The sequence below is a fragment of the Ovis canadensis genome, chromosome 12 (genome assembly GCF_042477335.2).
Source record: "Ovis canadensis isolate MfBH-ARS-UI-01 breed Bighorn chromosome 12, ARS-UI_OviCan_v2, whole genome shotgun sequence".
NCBI lineage: Eukaryota > Metazoa > Chordata > Mammalia > Artiodactyla > Bovidae > Ovis > Ovis canadensis.
The window spans coordinates 13,113,768-13,129,986 of record NC_091256.1 but is presented as its reverse complement, the minus strand read 5'-3'; the positions used below and the strand labels follow the sequence as shown (position 1 = coordinate 13,129,986).

General features: G+C 53.7%; 1 protein-coding gene across 9 annotated transcripts in view; it reads left to right on the top strand.

Annotated features, from left to right (window-relative positions):
- PLEKHA6 (pleckstrin homology domain containing A6) overlaps positions 1-16,219 on the top strand; it is a 142,932-nt gene that overhangs the window by 1,712 nt on the left and 125,001 nt on the right. For all 9 annotated transcript variants that reach the window (XM_069545197.1, XM_069545190.1, XM_069545198.1 and 6 more), the window contains exons 2-3: positions 5,413-5,489; positions 8,674-8,731. In XM_069545197.1, the coding sequence (XP_069401298.1) occupies positions 5,413-5,489; positions 8,674-8,731 (135 nt within the window). The remainder of the gene's footprint in view (positions 1-5,412; positions 5,490-8,673; positions 8,732-16,219) is intronic.

Genomic DNA, 16,219 nt, shown 5'->3' with positions numbered 1-16,219 from the left:
GTTAGACATCAACTCCACTGAGGTTCTTGACCCTGGGTCAGATTCTGAAATAACAGAACTTCTCCAGTATTAAAACAAGAGTCCCTTTGGTCAGTGGTTTGAGACTTTAGAATCCATAAGAATCACCCAAGGAAATTAGTTTAAAAGGCCAGTTCCCGAGCCCTGCCTCCAAGGATTCTGTCTGAGTCAGAGGATCTAGGGTGGCCTCGGAATCTGCATTTCCACAAGCTCCTCAGGGATTCTGATAAAGTGGTTAATTTGGCTTTTCCCATCTTTCTTCTCAGTTTCTTACTTGCCTTCCAGCCTCTTTTTCTTGTTCTATCCATAGACATTTATTGAATATCCACTATTTGTCTGCTGCAGTGTTGGGCATTGAGATAAAAAAAGAAAACAATAAGACACACAGGTTTTTCTTTAAAGGTGGTAGAAAGAAAACGCAAACAAATACTCATGAAATAATCAGATACATTCCAGAGGTAATTGCATGATGTTATAGGAACACAAGGAAGATAGAGCTAACCGTCTGAAGAGTTGAGGGAGGGCTTCCTGGAGGAGGAGACATTTCACTTCATTCTGGAGGAAAGAGACTAGAGTGAAAGGGGCCCTCAGGCAGAGGCCTGCGGGTTGGAGGGCGCCTATGGCTGCTAGAGCCCAGGTTGTCGTAAACACTCTGAGGGGCTCAGGAGAGATGGGATGGGCCAGCTGGGGTGCCGCAGAAGCTGAGGCAAAACAGGTAGCGGAGGGCTGCTCCAGAGGGGCCTGTGTGTTAGGCTAAGGGGTTTGAACATGATCCTGTAGGTGATAGGAAACCAAATGTGATTTCAAACAGAGGAGGGACGTAGTTAGACGTGTGCTGTGGAAGGATCTCTCTGGCAGTTGCAGAGATGGTGATCTGGGGGCTGAGTGGGGCGGCATGGGAGACACTGGAGGTGTGGAGGGCAGGTGGGAGGCAGTCACCGAAGTCTGCGCTGTGCTCAATCGTGTCAGACTCTCTGTGACCCCATGGACTGGAGCCCGCCAGGCTCCATGGGATTTTCTAAGCAAGAGTACTGGAGACAGTTGCCAGTACTCCTCCAGGGGATCTTCCTGACCCAGGGATCGAGCCCACGTCTCTTTGTCTCCTGCTTTGGCAGGCGGGCTCTTTACCACTGAGCCACCTGGAAGCCCCACCAAAGTCCAGGAGAGTCCAGGAGACTTGAATTAAAGATTTTTCTCCCTAAAGGGTGGGGAGAATCTTTAGGCATAGAATTGAGAGTTTCCATTTACTTCCTGAATGTTGAGGAATGAGGGGAGAGAAGGGGAAGAGCCCCAGATAATTCTGAGCTAAAAAACAATGTATTTACTTATTTTTGGCTGCAGTGGGTCTTCACTGCTGTGTGCCGGCTTTCCCCAGTTGCGGTGAGCGGGCTACTATCTGCTGCGTTGCATGGGCTTCTCACTGGGGGCTTCTCTTGTTGGGGAGCACAGTTCTAGAGCTCGGACTTCAGTAACTGTGGGGCTTGGGCTTAGCTGCCCCTCGGCGTGTGGGATCTTCTTGGATGAGGGATCAGGCTTGGGTCCCCTACACTGGCAGGCTGGTTCTCAACCACTGGACCACCAGGGAAATGCTAAATCTTAGAATTTTTAACTTGAATTTGATAGAAATCAGGAGTATGGGAAGAGGAACAGATTTTAGGGAAGGTACAAGTTTAGCTAGGAAATCCTGAATTTGAGGTTCCCATGGGACAGTCAGGAAGTGCTGTCCTAGAGGCAGCTAGGTGTACAGGCTAGAGGTGGAAGAGAGGGGCCCGGGACTGGAGAGGCATCACGCACAGCTGGGACCACCCAGGAGTGTGTCAGGGAGAAGGCGGGAGGGTCTCTGGCAGCACCACATCTGAGGAGAGGCCAGAGAGGAGACCCAGCGTGGAGGTGGGCAGCCCCAGGGTCAGAGTAGCATGGCCCCGGATGGCGAGGGAGAGGGATGCTACATAGGAAGTGATGTCAGCTGTGGAAAAGCCACATGCGGTTAAGACTGGAGAGCGTTTACTGGATTGAGGAACTGGGGCATCTGTAATGACCTCTAGGAAAGTGGCTTCAGGGGAGGGCTGGGGACAGGAACCAGGCTGCAGAGGTTGGTGAATGGCAGGCCAGAAAATGGGGACTGTTAGAAGGAACTCGTTTCTAACTGGGTTGTCTGGTCAGGAAGAAGAGGAGCTTGGGAAGGGAGCTGGGAGGGGAGGCAGCTTCGAGAGAGAGGCAGAGAGAGGCAGAGGGTTCAGCGGAAGACACAGACCGGAATGGGGCTGAAGTGATGGATATGAGGGGGAGGGAGACGTTGAATGTAAAGCCTGTCATGCTCAATAGAGTAAGGGTCTAGAAAAGATGGGGAATGATGTGGATTGTGACCCACGCAGACCCTTCTTCAATGGGAGAGGGCCACCTTTTGTCCAATGGAGAGACAGGTACTATAGTTCAGTTCAGTCGCTCAGTCGTGTCCGACTCTTTGCGACCCCATGAGTCACAGCACGCCAGGCCTCCCTGTCCATCACCATCTCCTGGAGTCCACCCAAACCCATGTCCATTGAGTCAGTGATGCCATCCAACCATCTTATTCTTTGTTGTCCCCTTCTCCTCCTGCCCTCAATCCCTCCCAGCATCAGGGTCTTTTCCAACGAGTCAACTCTCACATGAGGTGGCCAAAGTATTGGAGTTTCAGCTTCAACATCAGTCCCTCCAATAAATACCCAGGACTGATCTCCTTAAGGATGGGCTGGTTGGATCTCCTTGCAGTCCAAGGGACTCTCAAGAGTCTTCTCCAACACCACAGTTCAAAAGCATCAATTCTTCAGTGCTCAGCTTTGTTCACAGTCCAACTCTCACATCCATACACGACCACAGGAAAAACCAAAGTCTTGACCAGATTGACATTTGTTGACAAAGTAATGTCTCTGCTTTTGAATATGCTGTCTAGGTTGGTCATAACCTTCCTTCCAAGTAGTAAGCGTCTTTTAATATCTGCAATCACCATCTGCAGTGATATTGGAGCCCAGAAAAATAAAGTCTGTCACTGTTAACACTGTTTCCCCATCTATTTCCCATGAAGTGATGGGACTGGATGCCATGATCTTAGTTTTCTGAATGTTGAGCTTTAAGCCAACTTTTTCACTCTCCTCTTTCACTTTCATCAAGAGGCTCTTTAGTTCTTCACTTTCTGCCGTAAGGATGGTGTCATCTGCATATGTGAGGTTATTGATATTTCTCCCTGAAATCTTGATTCCAGCTTGTGCTTCTTCCAGCCCAGCGTTTCTCATGATGTCCTCTGCATGTAAGTTAAATAAGCAGGGTGACAATATACAGCCTTGACGCACTCCTTATAGGGTGTGAGGACATACCTATAAGTGTTGTGGGGAGGTTGCTCCTGCCTCATGGTTTCTATTTCTGTTGAGTTGAGGGATGAGATTATCCATTGAGAGTGGTGGAGAGGGATGGGAGGAAGGCTGGCCTGGGACTTCCCAGCAACCTGGGACCTGAGGTTGGTGGGAAGGCCTTGGAAACACTCAGCAAGGGTCAGCGGATTGGGGTCCCTGAAGAAGATTCTAGCTTGTGGGTTTGCAATGAGTGCCGTCCTTCTGGTTCCGCAGTTTCCCCACCGGCCCAGGGGCAGGGTGGGAACAACCTATGGCTGCACTGTTCTTGCCGGGAGCTGACAGGGTGGGCAAGGACATGGGAGAGGTTGTGGGGAGTGCTGGGTGTGCCCCTCCGTGACCCTGCGACCATCTGAGGGGTGGAGACACGTGTGGTCTGGGGAGCTGATCACGTGAGAGCCGGAAGGGGCAAGGGCCGGAGGTCTCGGGGGCCGCAGGGGAGGGGAAGGGCTGAGTGACCCTGGCTCTGCTCCCTCACCCCCTGCCCCAGGACCAGAGCCCAGGCCACAGGCCATCTCCCGTGGTGCGCATGGCTCCAGGTCCCGTGACTTGGTTTCCCAGGCACCTAGGCTCTTCCTGCAGCTGGTGTTAAAGAAACTCAGAGGAAATGTGGTGGAGTCGAGGGAAAGGAGTCCACGTGAAGACTTGGACACGAGTGTTCCAAGCAGCTTTATTTGTAATGGCCCAACCTGGAAACAGCCCCGGTGTTCATCAGCAGCGGCGGGGACGGGGGCGGGGGACACACCTGCATGCCCCGCAGTGGGATGAGCTGCTGACGTGGGCGAGCACGCGGGAGAGAGACAGGAAGGAGAGAAGGCAGACAGAGAAGGCTTGTTTGTGTGATTCCATGTGTGACACCCTGGGAACTCTAGAAAGCGCCAGTGAATCTATGGTAACAGGAAACATACCAGTGGCTGCTGGGGATGGGGGGAGACGGGAATTACGAAGGGGTGCAGAGAGGGTGTGGGGGCTCACATCTCGATTTCGGGGGGTTGCACAGGTGTACACACGTGTCACAACATTGCATTGTACACTGTAACTATGTGTAGTTTATTGTATCTTTAGTAGAAATTTAGTGGCACTTTCTTAGTGCATTGCATTATATTATATCATTATATTATGTATTAAGGTATTCATTACTGAGTAGAGTCCTATTCTGGGCTCTGAGACCCCTAGCCTAAAGCCTGGGAGATAGGGTGGTCCGGGGGTCCTGTCCTGCGCATACCTCGGGCTCAGGAAATACCAGTGTCCTTGGTTGTCAGGGAGCTGAGAAAGGTCGGTGGACTCACCTGCCGTGGCATCTAGAGACCAGAGGATCCACACGGGGAGCCTGCCTTGCTGAGGGTGAGGTGCTCGAAAGAGCTTGGGTAACCAGGGTGCACACCTAGGCCTGGATCCTGGCTCCATCACTCACTGATTCTGACTTTGAGGGCGTTGCTTAGCCTCGCGGAACCTCGGATGTGTAATCTGCAAAGTTCCCGAGGTGTGGGAACATTGTGGATGGCGGGGTCCAGCACTGCAGACGCTCGAGGACTGCCGATCCACGCAGCCTCCTCCTCGCCTATCCATCAGAAGCTGCTGGTGAAGAGCCTTCTGTGCTCCTCCTGTGTGGCTTCACTTGTCACCTCGAATGCCGCCTCTTTCGTGAAGCCGTCATGCTGTTCCCCTCCCCTAACCCCGTGCAGGGAGTGCTCCCCGCTCTGACTTGCAGTGCTCTCTCTCATAGTCAGGAGTGTAGCTCCCATCACATCATATTCCAGGTATCTTTTTACACGTCTGGCTCCAAGGTGGGTTATGCAAAAGCAGTGTACCCTCTGAGGGCAGGGATCTGGGATTCCTCACCTCTGCACCCTCAGAGTCTGCTCACTAAATGCTCTGCGTGTGTGCGTGAGCAAAGGCAGCCCGGTGTCTGGGACTGGACGGTCGGCACTGATGTGACGGTGGTGATGGGTGTCCTGCTCAGGGGAGCCTCTTTGACCTCTGACATGTTCGCTTTGGTCTTCTCTAGTGATGAGGAGAAGTCAACCTGCTGGGTGCATCCTGGAACGGCATCACCCATCCAGAGTGGACACTCTTCCTGTCCAGGTAAGGAGCTCGTCCATCCCTGCCTTTGCAGGCCATGAGGAGGGGATGCCCTGCGGTGGCTGTGGGAACCCGCTACCCTCACTTTGCTTCTGAATTTTTCCTTTCTCTTCGAATGGACTCAGCTAAGCATTGACCCACCACTGGGCAGATGAGGGCAGGAGGGTTGATGCTCACCTTGAGGTCTTTTCAAGCTTCCAATCCTGTGCTCAGTGACTGGGACTGACCTCTGAGGGCGAAGAGCTTGCTTATCCCTCTTATTCCTCTGCCCAGTTGGAAAACCCCCTCCACCCTGAGAGTGCCCTCCCAGGCTAGTGGGAAAGATGGGCCCCATCCGAGCCAAGATGGTTTCATTCTAAATTGAAGAGGTGGAGACACCAAGAGTCATAAGGCCTGGGGTGTTCCAAGTGAACAGCCCACCACCTTTTTCAGGATGCTACCGTGGACCATAGCGGAGGGGCAGGAGCGACAATGTTGGACCCCACCCCGCCCCCCACCCCCCACCCCCCCCCATCCCCCCAGCCACTCGCTGGCCTCCCAGCCGTTCACCCGGCCACACAGAGTCCCGGGCATTCTTGAGGCACAGGGGCACTGCTGGATGTGTGGGTCAAGGTGCTGACTTGCCCAGAGCCTGCTTTCTTTTCATTTTAGAACTGGACTCATTTTGGTTCTAGAGCCAAAAAGGACTTCAGGGGTCATGGAGTCTGACTCCTTCATTTTAAAGTAGGGAAATGGGAGAGCAGAGGAAAGGGCCTGGCTCACGGCCACTTAGCTAGCAAGCAAAGAAGCATCGGAGTTAAATGCACAGGTCCTAGAGACAGAGGGACCTGAGCTCAAATCCTGGCTTGAGTTTTTATTAGTGTGACTTTGAGCGAGTGGCTGGGTCTTCTGGGACGTAGCTTCTTTGTCTGTAAAATGGGGATGGGATTATGAACCTCAGAAGGTTGTAGCACCGATTATGCAAGAGAGTCACATCAACAGAGGTGACTGCTATTGTTTTTGTCGCCATTGTATTTTCAACTTGAAGCGAAGCCTCAGGACCTCAAGGCTGCGGCTGTCTTCTTCTGGGTTGGTGTTGCCACTGTCCGTTCATCTTACCATGGCCCTAGGTAAAGCTAAGGGATGAATACAAGTCTGTGAGCCAATCCTGTCGTTTTTGGCTGCAGCCAACTGGTTGTCCAAGGTCGGGAAGGGGTTAAGATGCCCCTGAAGCTTGCTGGAAGGGCAGCTGCCTTAGTGGGCACTCCGCCTGGACAGGAATATAAGCACTCTTGGTGTTGCCTGGGCAGAGAGGGCAGTGTGCAGGGAAGTTGCTGGAAAAGGCAGGGGACATAATCCACGCTGGCCTCTTTCCCAGGCACATCACAGTGGCAGGATTATTTATGATTCTGACCCAATGGGGATCCTTCTACACGGGGAGGCTGCCAACCCACGCCCTTCTGAATGGGAGCATCCTCGCACAGGGCCAGAGGGGAACAAGTAGCGTTTATGGGGCAACACAGAGGAAAGAATGTGAGCTTTGCAGATAGGCGACCAGACTCCTGTCCTGGCCCAGACGCTTCCTGTGTGACCTTTGGCAAGTCGATGGAGCTCTCTGGGCCTCAGTTTCCTCATCTGTAAAAATGCTCGGGCTGATGCCTGTTGTGTAATGTTGCTCTGCAGACTGAATATGCTCGTAGGGGTAAACCATGTACCTTAGAGGAGAGAGGCTCTCACTAAGCAGTGGCTGGTGGCATGATTTCTGTGGACCACGTCCTGAGAGGGAGGTGGGCTGCCCCGCTGCACTGAAGCATCAGCATCTCCATCAGCAGCAGCCATGGAAATACAGAGCCTTGATACCCGGCAGTGAGTGAAGAGTAGCTGAGGCCAGCACTCTGTCCAGCCCAGGCCCCAGTGTCCAGCAGCTTGTGTCTGAGGGCAGCAGGGAACAGGGCAGGAGAGGCACAGGCCAGCACTGAGTAGCCTGCTTATAAAACCTCTCACCCAGGCAGGTGTTTGAGTGCTGAGAGAATCTGCACCCGTTCCCTAACGTGTCAGCCACAGGGCTCTGGCAGCGGTGCCCGGCCTGCCTCCACCTCATGCTGGATTCCCTTGGGCTCCCGGAAAGCTCGTCCTCCTCTGCCGCAGTTGGTGGCGGCCTCTTTGAGAGGCAGGACTCGGCCAGGGTGGCTGTTTGGGGGCGCGGCAGAGCCAGAGGCTCCCGGAGCGCCCTGTGGAGCAGGAGGCGCGGAGCCTCCGGAGCTGTGCAGCAGGGGCTGCGCCCGCCTGGAGGGCGGCCTGGACGCCTTGCAGCCAAGGTCAGCTTCCTGAGCTACTCAGTCCTCTTTCATTTTGCAAGTCAGTGCTTCTCCATTCCAAGCATTTCCATGGATAAATTGTTTTCAGAGGTGCTGTAAAAAAAAAAAAAAAGCCTCATTTTTTCGGGGACTGATTTCCCAGGTCTGTGGTGTCTTGTTCAGAAGCAGAGCTAATGACAGTGGCCTGGGATTTGAAGACTTGCGCATGTGTACTAAGTCGCTTCTGCTGTGTCCAGCTCCTTGCGACCCCATAGACTGTAGCCTGCCACCCGCCCAGCTCCTCCGCCCATGGGATTTCCCAGGCAAGAATGCTGGAGTGGGTTGCCGTTTCTCCTCCAGGGGGTCTTCCCGACCCAGCGATTGAACCTGCATCTCTTGCATCGGCAGGCGAGTTCTTTATCACCAGCACCATCTGGGAAGCTCTTGGAGACCTGAGTCCTGGTCTTAAGTGCTAATTATCCATGAGATCTGGGGCCAGTGACTCGCAGTGGCTCCAGCTTCTGCTCCTGTGATATAAGCAGGGCTGATCCTGAGGACCTTCCAGGGCGGTCGCCTGGGCATTCACTGCTACATCCCTGGGGGCTGGCACAGGGCCTGGCACAGAACAGAGGCGCAGTAAGTGTTTGTTGAATGAAGGAAGGAAGCCTGCAAAGCAGCGATCTATTTTGTCGCTTCACTGCTCACAATGGGGGGCATCTCCTCCACAGCCAACTCTCTTGCTGTTTGCTGGAAGCACAGACTGATAGAGTGGACAGAAAAGGGTGAGACTGTTGGTTTGACCACTGCTGGCTTATCTGTGAATTGCCCCTGTTCTCCGAGTCTCCATCCCTCCTGAGTGCAGATTGGGCTTGTGGAAGAGAGGGTGATTTTGTGATTTTGCTTCCTCACAGGTTTGCCCAAAGGTTGGGAGATGGATTCTACCCAGGAAGGAGCTGTGTATTTCATCAAGTGAGTAAGATGGAGTTTCTTTCCAGTCTTGCTGTTCTACTTTTGTCCTTGTACCTGATACTTCCTTGGGCGGGGAGACAGTTAAACGGTCTTCCTGGAGGCCTTGCTGGGATCTGTGAATGGCCAGGAGATGTCACGGGTTCCAAGTTAAAGATAAAGCTCAGGGTGTGTGTGTGAAGCCCTGCAGATAAAGCCCAGGGTGTGTGTGTGAAGCCCTGCACATAAAGCCCAGGGTGTGTGTGTGAAGCCCTGCAGATAAAGCCCAGGGTGTGTGTGTGAAGCCCTGCACATAAAGCTCAGGGTGTGTGTGTGAAGCCCTGCACATAAAGCCCAGGGTGTGTGTGTGAAGCCCTGCAGATAAAGCCCAGGGTGTGTGCGTGCGTGCGTACGTGTGTGTGTGTGTGTATCTGTGCACGTGCATGTGTGTTGGCCCAGGAGAGCTTGCGTCAGTCACAGGAAGTTCTCTGGGGTGGTGGGGTGGGGCTGGGTGGCGTGAGAGAAACTGTTCTAGACGCTTGGGTCAAAGGCTTAGAGGAAGGAGACGGGGGCCCTCTGTCATCCTGGGGGTGGCAGGCGTGTGTCTGGTACTCTGTGTCCCCTCAGGGGTGGTCAGGGCCCTCTGTCGGCTGGGTGGCTTGTGTTCTTGGGTGCAGCAGGCAGCCCTGGGGGCCAGGGTGCCCGCGTCTGCCCCGCTGGATGCCTCCCCCTCTGCCTTGACCTGGGTCCCTCTGCTTCCCCGCTGGCCTGGCTCCCGGCTTCACTCTCAGGCTGAAGCTGGCGGGCTCGGGCCGGCGGGGCTGGGCCTGGCTGCAAACAGCTGGGGCTCAGGCACCAGCAGAGGGAGCCGCCGCCCAGCCTGCAAGGAGAGCCTTTTTCTCATCTCCTTTCCTCTCTCCCTACTTTCTCACCTTCCTTGTCTGTGCTGTGAGAGGTCCTATTTCCATCTCCCGCCTCAAGACCAGCCAGCACTTGCATCAGTTTGCCTGTTAACCGTATTCCCCTCCAGGCTCGTCTGTCCGTGAGATGACGGGCAAGAATATTGGAGTGGGTAGCCATTCTTAAACAAAAGCAGTAGGGAAAAAATGGACAACTGATCTGTTTCAGAAGTTGTTCTGATATGATGGCTCTCATGGCCTGAGCTTTTCCTGAAATTGAACTCCTTGCTTCAGTTAAGATTTACTCCTTTTTCTCCTCCTTGATGCCAGCACCTCAGCATTCCCTTATGCACACCTGGCTCTTGAGGTCATTTACGAAACACTTTCACGTGTATTAAAAACTGGTTTTGACTGCGGGCTCTTAGTTCACGCGGGCTGTTCGTCCCCTGACCAGGAATGGAACTCATGCCCCCTGCACTGAACGTGCAAAGTGGTAACCCCTGGACGCCAGGGGAGCCCGGCACTTCTGCGTGTATTACCTCGTCGGCCTTTGAAAGCGCCCCCCTTTCCGCGGTCCAGGCCGGCCCCTCCCGGCCCTCAGCTTCCGCAGCTGGGCAGCTGCACTGATTCTCGTTTTCCCTCCATCAGGCCAAACTACTTTCTGCCTCAGGATCCTTGCACTTGCTGTTCACTCTGCCTGGGCACACTTTCCTCCTCTTTTTGTACATCTGGTTTCTACTCAACATTTGGCTCAAGTGACATCTTCTCAGCAGGGCTTTCCTGGTGGCCTTGTCTGAAGCTCCCTCCTGTTCCTCCTTAGCCGCCCCCCCACCCCTTACTTTTCTTTACCTGCACTACTGGAAAGCTTCTTGTTTACGTGTTTGTTCCGCTGTTTTCTTGCTGGTGTCCCCCACTGCCGTATCAGCCCCGAGAGCAGATTTTGGCTATTTTGTGTTCCACTCTGTCCTGGATCCTTTCTGGCACTTGATAGGAACCCGGTCTTTGGTGAAATGAATGAAACATGTTGGGAGAAAGAGGCATGATTAACTCCTGCTCTGGCCACCAGCGCAGAGCGTCTCCTGAGAGCCTCCTTCAGCGTGTTCAGTCCTGAGCTCTTGGCCTTCCCACCACCAGCATGTTGCGTCTCTGTTGGAAGTGCCACCAGCGCAGAACCCTCGGGCCCCTCCTCCAGAGGTCCTGTCAATTTCCTCTTAAAGATCCCTCAGCACCACCGCTTCTCAGCATCCCTGTGGCCGCCACCCAGGCTTGTGCCCACCTGGGCTCTCACTCTTACCTGGAATCATTCTAGCAGCTTCCAGTTCATCTTCCTGCCTCCAAGCCATCCTGCTGCCAGAGTACTTTGCTCTACAGTGCGAACTGGGTCATGTCACTCTCCATTAGAAACCTTTCCTGCCTCCCATCAGTTATAGGATACAATCGAAATTCCTTACTCAGGCACTTGAAAGGGCTTTGTAATCTGGCTCCTGCCCCCTTTTGCAGCCTCTCCCACACCCCATTTTGCCAGACTATCTCTTGTGTTTCCCTCGAGGCGCACCTCCCTTCCACGCCCCCAACCTTTCTGAGTGTAATCCCTCCTCTAACGTGGCTTGCGTTCACCTGTAAATACTTTTCCTTCAAGACTCTGCTCGCGGTGTCACGTCTTCAGGAGCGCACACCTGTGTTGTAATTGTACGGGTGCCGTTTCCTGTAGATCACTGGTTCACAAACTCGAGTGTGCAATGGAGCCACCTGCAGCGCGTGTCGGAACAGACTGCTTGGCCCAGCCGGAGCGTTTCTCATTCAGAGTCTGCATTTCTAACAGGCTCCCAGGTTATGCTGCTGCTCCGGGGACCACACTTGGAGAACTACTGATCTGGACTGAAAGCTCACCAAGGGCAGAGGTAGCATGATGTGGCCGTGAAGTCTGGAGACAGAGGCAGTGTCATTTCACCACGTTTTGTGATGAAACGTCAACTACCCATCTGTTATGCATCTGTGTCGTTCCCAGACTTGGTGGCCACTCGGAACACCAGGAACGGCTGCGGCCACTCTGAGAGCTGAGTGCTGTACTACACTTACAGCTCATTCAGTCCCCCAGCAGCTTTATGAGGGAGGTTCTGCCATTTCTAACTGTTTGTGAAAGTAAGAGAAAGGCAAACCAGAGCTTAGTAAATGACTTGTTCAATGCCTGAGGCTTGTAGAAAGCAAAGCCGGGATTCAGCCCCACGTCTGCCTGATTTCAGAGTCTGGCCTCTTAGCATCATGCCGCAGCTGTCTCCAGCATCCTCTGTGCCTCTCCTGGACAAGGGAGGCATCAATAAGCCCAGACTGAATGAGTGAGTGACTGAGTGAATGACTCTGGCCTGCTCTTCTTATTTTCACACAGTCCCCTGCATAATCAATTCCCTACAAAGGCTTATGACATTGGGTTGGTGGGTGAGTTAGAGACTGAGGGCCCCAGACATGAATCAGTTCAGTTCAGTTGCTCAGTCGTGTCCAACTCTTTGCGACCCCGTGAATCGCAGCACACCAGGCCTCCTTGTCCATCACCAACTCCCGGAGTTTACTCAAACTCATGTCCACTGAGTCAGTGATGCCATCCAGCCATCTCATCCTCTGTCGTCCCCTTCTCCTCCTGCCCCCAATCCCTCCCAGCATCAGGGTCTTTTCCAATGAGTCAACTCTTCGCATGAGGTGGACAAAGTACTGGAGTTTCAGCTTCAACATCAGTCCTTCCAATGAACACCCAGGACTGATCTCCTTGAGGATGGACTGGTTGGATCTCCTTGCAGTCCAAGGGACTCTCAAGAGTCTTCTCCAACACCATGGTTCAAAAGCATCAATTCTTCAGTGCTCAGCTTTCTTCACAGTCCAACTCTCACATCCATACGTGACCAGTGGAAAAACTATAGCCTTGACTAGATGGACTTTTGTTGACAAAATAATGTCTTTGCTCTTGAATATGCTATCTAGGTTGGTCATAACTTTCCTTCCAAGGAGTAAGCGTCTTTTAATTTCATGGCTGCAGTCACCATCTGCAGTGATTTTGGAGCCCCCCAAAATAAAGTCTGACACTGTTTCCACTGTTACCCCATCTATTTCCCATGAAGTGATGGGACCAGATTTCATGATCTTAGTTTTCTGAATGTTAAGCTTTCAGCCAGCCTTTTCACTCTCCTCTTTCACTTTCATCAAGAGGATCTTTAACTCCTCTTCACTTTCTGCCATCAGGGTGGTGTCATCTGCATATCTGAGGTTATTGATATTTCTCCCGGCAATCTTGATTACAGCTTGTGCTTCTTCCTGCCCAGCGTTTCACATGATGTACTCTGCATAGAAGTTAAATAAGCAGGGTGACAATATACAGCCTTGACGTACTCCTTTTCCTATTTGGAACCAGTCTGTTGTTCCATGTCCAGTTCTAACTGTTGCTTCCTGACCTGCATACAGGTTTCTCAAGAGGCAGGTCAGGTGGTCTGGTATTCCCATCTCTCTCAGAATTTTCCTCAGTTTATTGTGATCCACACAGCCAAAGGCTTTGGCATAGTCAATAAAGCAGAAATAGATGTTTTTCTGGAACTCTCTTGCTTTTTCAATCATTCAGCGGATGTTGGCAATTTGATCTCTGGTTCCTCTGCCTTTCCAACAGGTAATAATAAAGGTCAGCTATCCATATAACTTTGGAATCTGGGCTTCAATTTTTTCTTCTCCTTTTAGTGTGGTTGAGTCAAATTTCAATGAGCAAATACTGATATTTGGCCAGCATCAGATAAATCTGATAATTGTGTTCAATAGATCCTTCCCTTCATGGTGCTTGGGAGGTCATTCTTTGGTATTACACAACTGATGGCATTGCTCAAGCGTGTGTGCAGTTTTAAAGTGTCATTGAACAGAAAGGATATGCAGGGAGAAGAGAAAAAGCACAGGGTTAAAATGTGGGTAAAACCCATTGCAAGCCTGTGCTCATGTACACATAAACCCACTGGAGGGCACCAAAGCACGCATGACCGGCCCACTGAGGCCTTGAAAGGGCTGGCTCCCTGCAGAGGGTGGGTCCTCCCTGAGCTGACAGGGGCATCCTGACTGTCCTCTGCCACCCCTCAACCACTGTGGGCCTGGTGGAGTCCTCTGATGCTTGGAGATCTGGCCGGGTAACACTCATCCCTGATTTTCCCTGACCTGTGACTCCTTCCTGCTAAGGCAGCTGTCTGTGGAGCTTGTTAGTTCAGTCTCCAAGAGTGCGTCTCTCTTCAGCTGGCTAAGAGGGCGGTAGGACAGAGGTCCTTTCTGTGGAGGCACGCCCCCGTTACCCTCGCTCCCAGCCTGGGCCCTGCTGCCCCCGCCCCCCCCACCAGGACGCTGCCCTGTGACTGTGCCAGCTTGCACGGGCACCTCTGCCCCTCAGGGAGCCCCACCCAGCTGCTGTCACGTCCTTGTTCCGGCCTGGATGCTTCCTCCAAGATGGGGCCAGGACGGGCTCTCTGCACCTGTGCCTCTGGTTCTGTCAGGGTGGGCTCAGTGCCGTGCCAGGGGCTGCAGGGGTGGGGTGGGGGCAGGCACCCAGAAGCCCAGGGCTGGTTCACAGGAATCATCAGTAGAGAGCCCAACCTGGGGGACCCCAGAGGAGGTGGTGTCCCAGGAAGTATGATGGAGCCTCGCAGGGCAAAGGAGAGAAGTCCCAGGGCAGCGAATCTGCGCGTTCGTCACCTGCCTAGCTCTGTCCTCCGAAAGGCGAGTCACACCTTGGAACAGTAAAGCATGAGACAGACGAGGAGAGAAGTGAGGCGTGGTGTGGCACTCGGAGCAGACAAGCCCCATTTACAGACGAGGAAGACTGAGGCTCAGCAGCCAGGTCACTCGTTCAGAGTCCCTCTTCTGGTAGGGAACAGAGCCAGGGTTCAGTCTCAGGTCCTAAAGGAGAGTTTATCACCCGGGCTCCATTATCCGCTCCCCGCTTATTACCTTTCGCAGGAGACACCGTCCAGGCGTGGCTGGATGGGGAAGGGGCAGACACATTTGAGGGGCAATGCATCGCCCAGTTTAGTGGTCCCCGGTATTGTGTGGTGGGGGAGGTAGGCCCTCGAAAGGCCAGGAGCATGCGAGTGTTCAGAGACTGAATCCCTGACTGAGAGTTTTGGACTTTTTCTTCTAAGCGCTGGGGGACGTGGATTCCAAAGTGGAGGATGGATGGAGTCACAGAGGCACGTTCTTTGGAATATCCTCCCTTAAAACCACCTCCTCACTCCCTCCCAACCTAGGCCTTTCAGATGAGTCTTGCTCCCGCTCTGCTGCGTAAACAGAGAGGGACTTCAGACTTGGCGCAGGTGGACCATTTTCCGGCCCTGCCTCACCAGTCCTTGTTGGGCCTTGGAGACCCCTCGCCCCTTGCGCCCTGAAGCGCAGGTGGTGCTCCGGCAGCCAACCTCGCGTGCGTCTCCAGCCCACAGCCCCCCAGGTCCCCGGAAGCACCGAGGCTCTAGCTCGGGCCTCTCAGAGGATCGAGGGACTTGGCTGCCGCCCTCGCCCTCCGTCTGCCAGAGAGAAAGCTCTCAGCAGGCCCGTCTGCCTCCTGCCCTTTCCAGTCGTCTGAGGAGCTCGTGGAATGGAGGCTGGGGTCCTTGCTCCCTTTCCCACTCTAGCTGTCCCCTCGGGATGCTGTAATCTCCGGTTCCAGCCTTACTTTGCTCCGCTGGCTCCTCGAGGTGCGAGGCCCCCTAGAGCCCCGCGTCTTGGGCTGCCTGGGGCGGGTTCTCCCCCAGCCTGTCCTGGGCGGTCTCGCCAAGTCCTGCAGAGCAGGGACAGGTGGGCTGGGCCGAATCGGCACTGCCTGCCCGGGGCCTGCGTCCAGGATTTCTCTGCCCCTTCTGCCGAGTGGCTCCCCGACGGCCAGTGAACTCAGCGTTTCAGCCTTTGGCGGGATGAGGGGTGACCTCAGGACCCCCTTCTCCACCACAGCTGCAGGCAGGTCCATGCTACTCAGACCCGGGATCCCCGGCTCCAGCCTGGTCTGCCCTGGGGTGGGAAGGACGGTCTTTCCAGCGGCTTCCTCTGGGGATGTGGGAGTGGGCTGTGGATCAGATCCCCATAACACTCCCCGCCTGTTGCTCCTCCTGGACTCTGGGAGGAAGTCTGTGCGTTTGCACTTTTCCTAGTAAATCCTTTTCAACGATAAAGGCTTCAGTTGTAAAAGTGATGCTTGTATCACATTAAGAGAGACCCATGGAGAAGGGAAATCATTGTATTTAAGTGAAGAGAGGCTTAAATTTAAAAAATTAAGGTGATTCAAATAAACATTTGGAAGAGATGTAATAATCATGTGGGTGGATGCTGGCAGCTGCCCTTTGTGCCATCCCCAGTCGCTCCAGTCGCGCCCGCCTCTTTGCAGCCCTGTGCGCTGTAGCCCGCCAGGCTCCTCTGTCCATGGGATTCTCCAGGCAGGAATACTGGGGTGGGCTGCCATTCCCTTCTGCAGGGGAACTTCCTAACCCAGGGCTTGAACCTGTGTCTCTTGCATCTCTTGCGTTGGCATGTGGGTTCTTTACCTCTAGCGCCCCCTGGGAAGTGCCCTTTTCTAGTCCTTGCTTATTGCAATATTTCTTTACCCAGAAGTGAC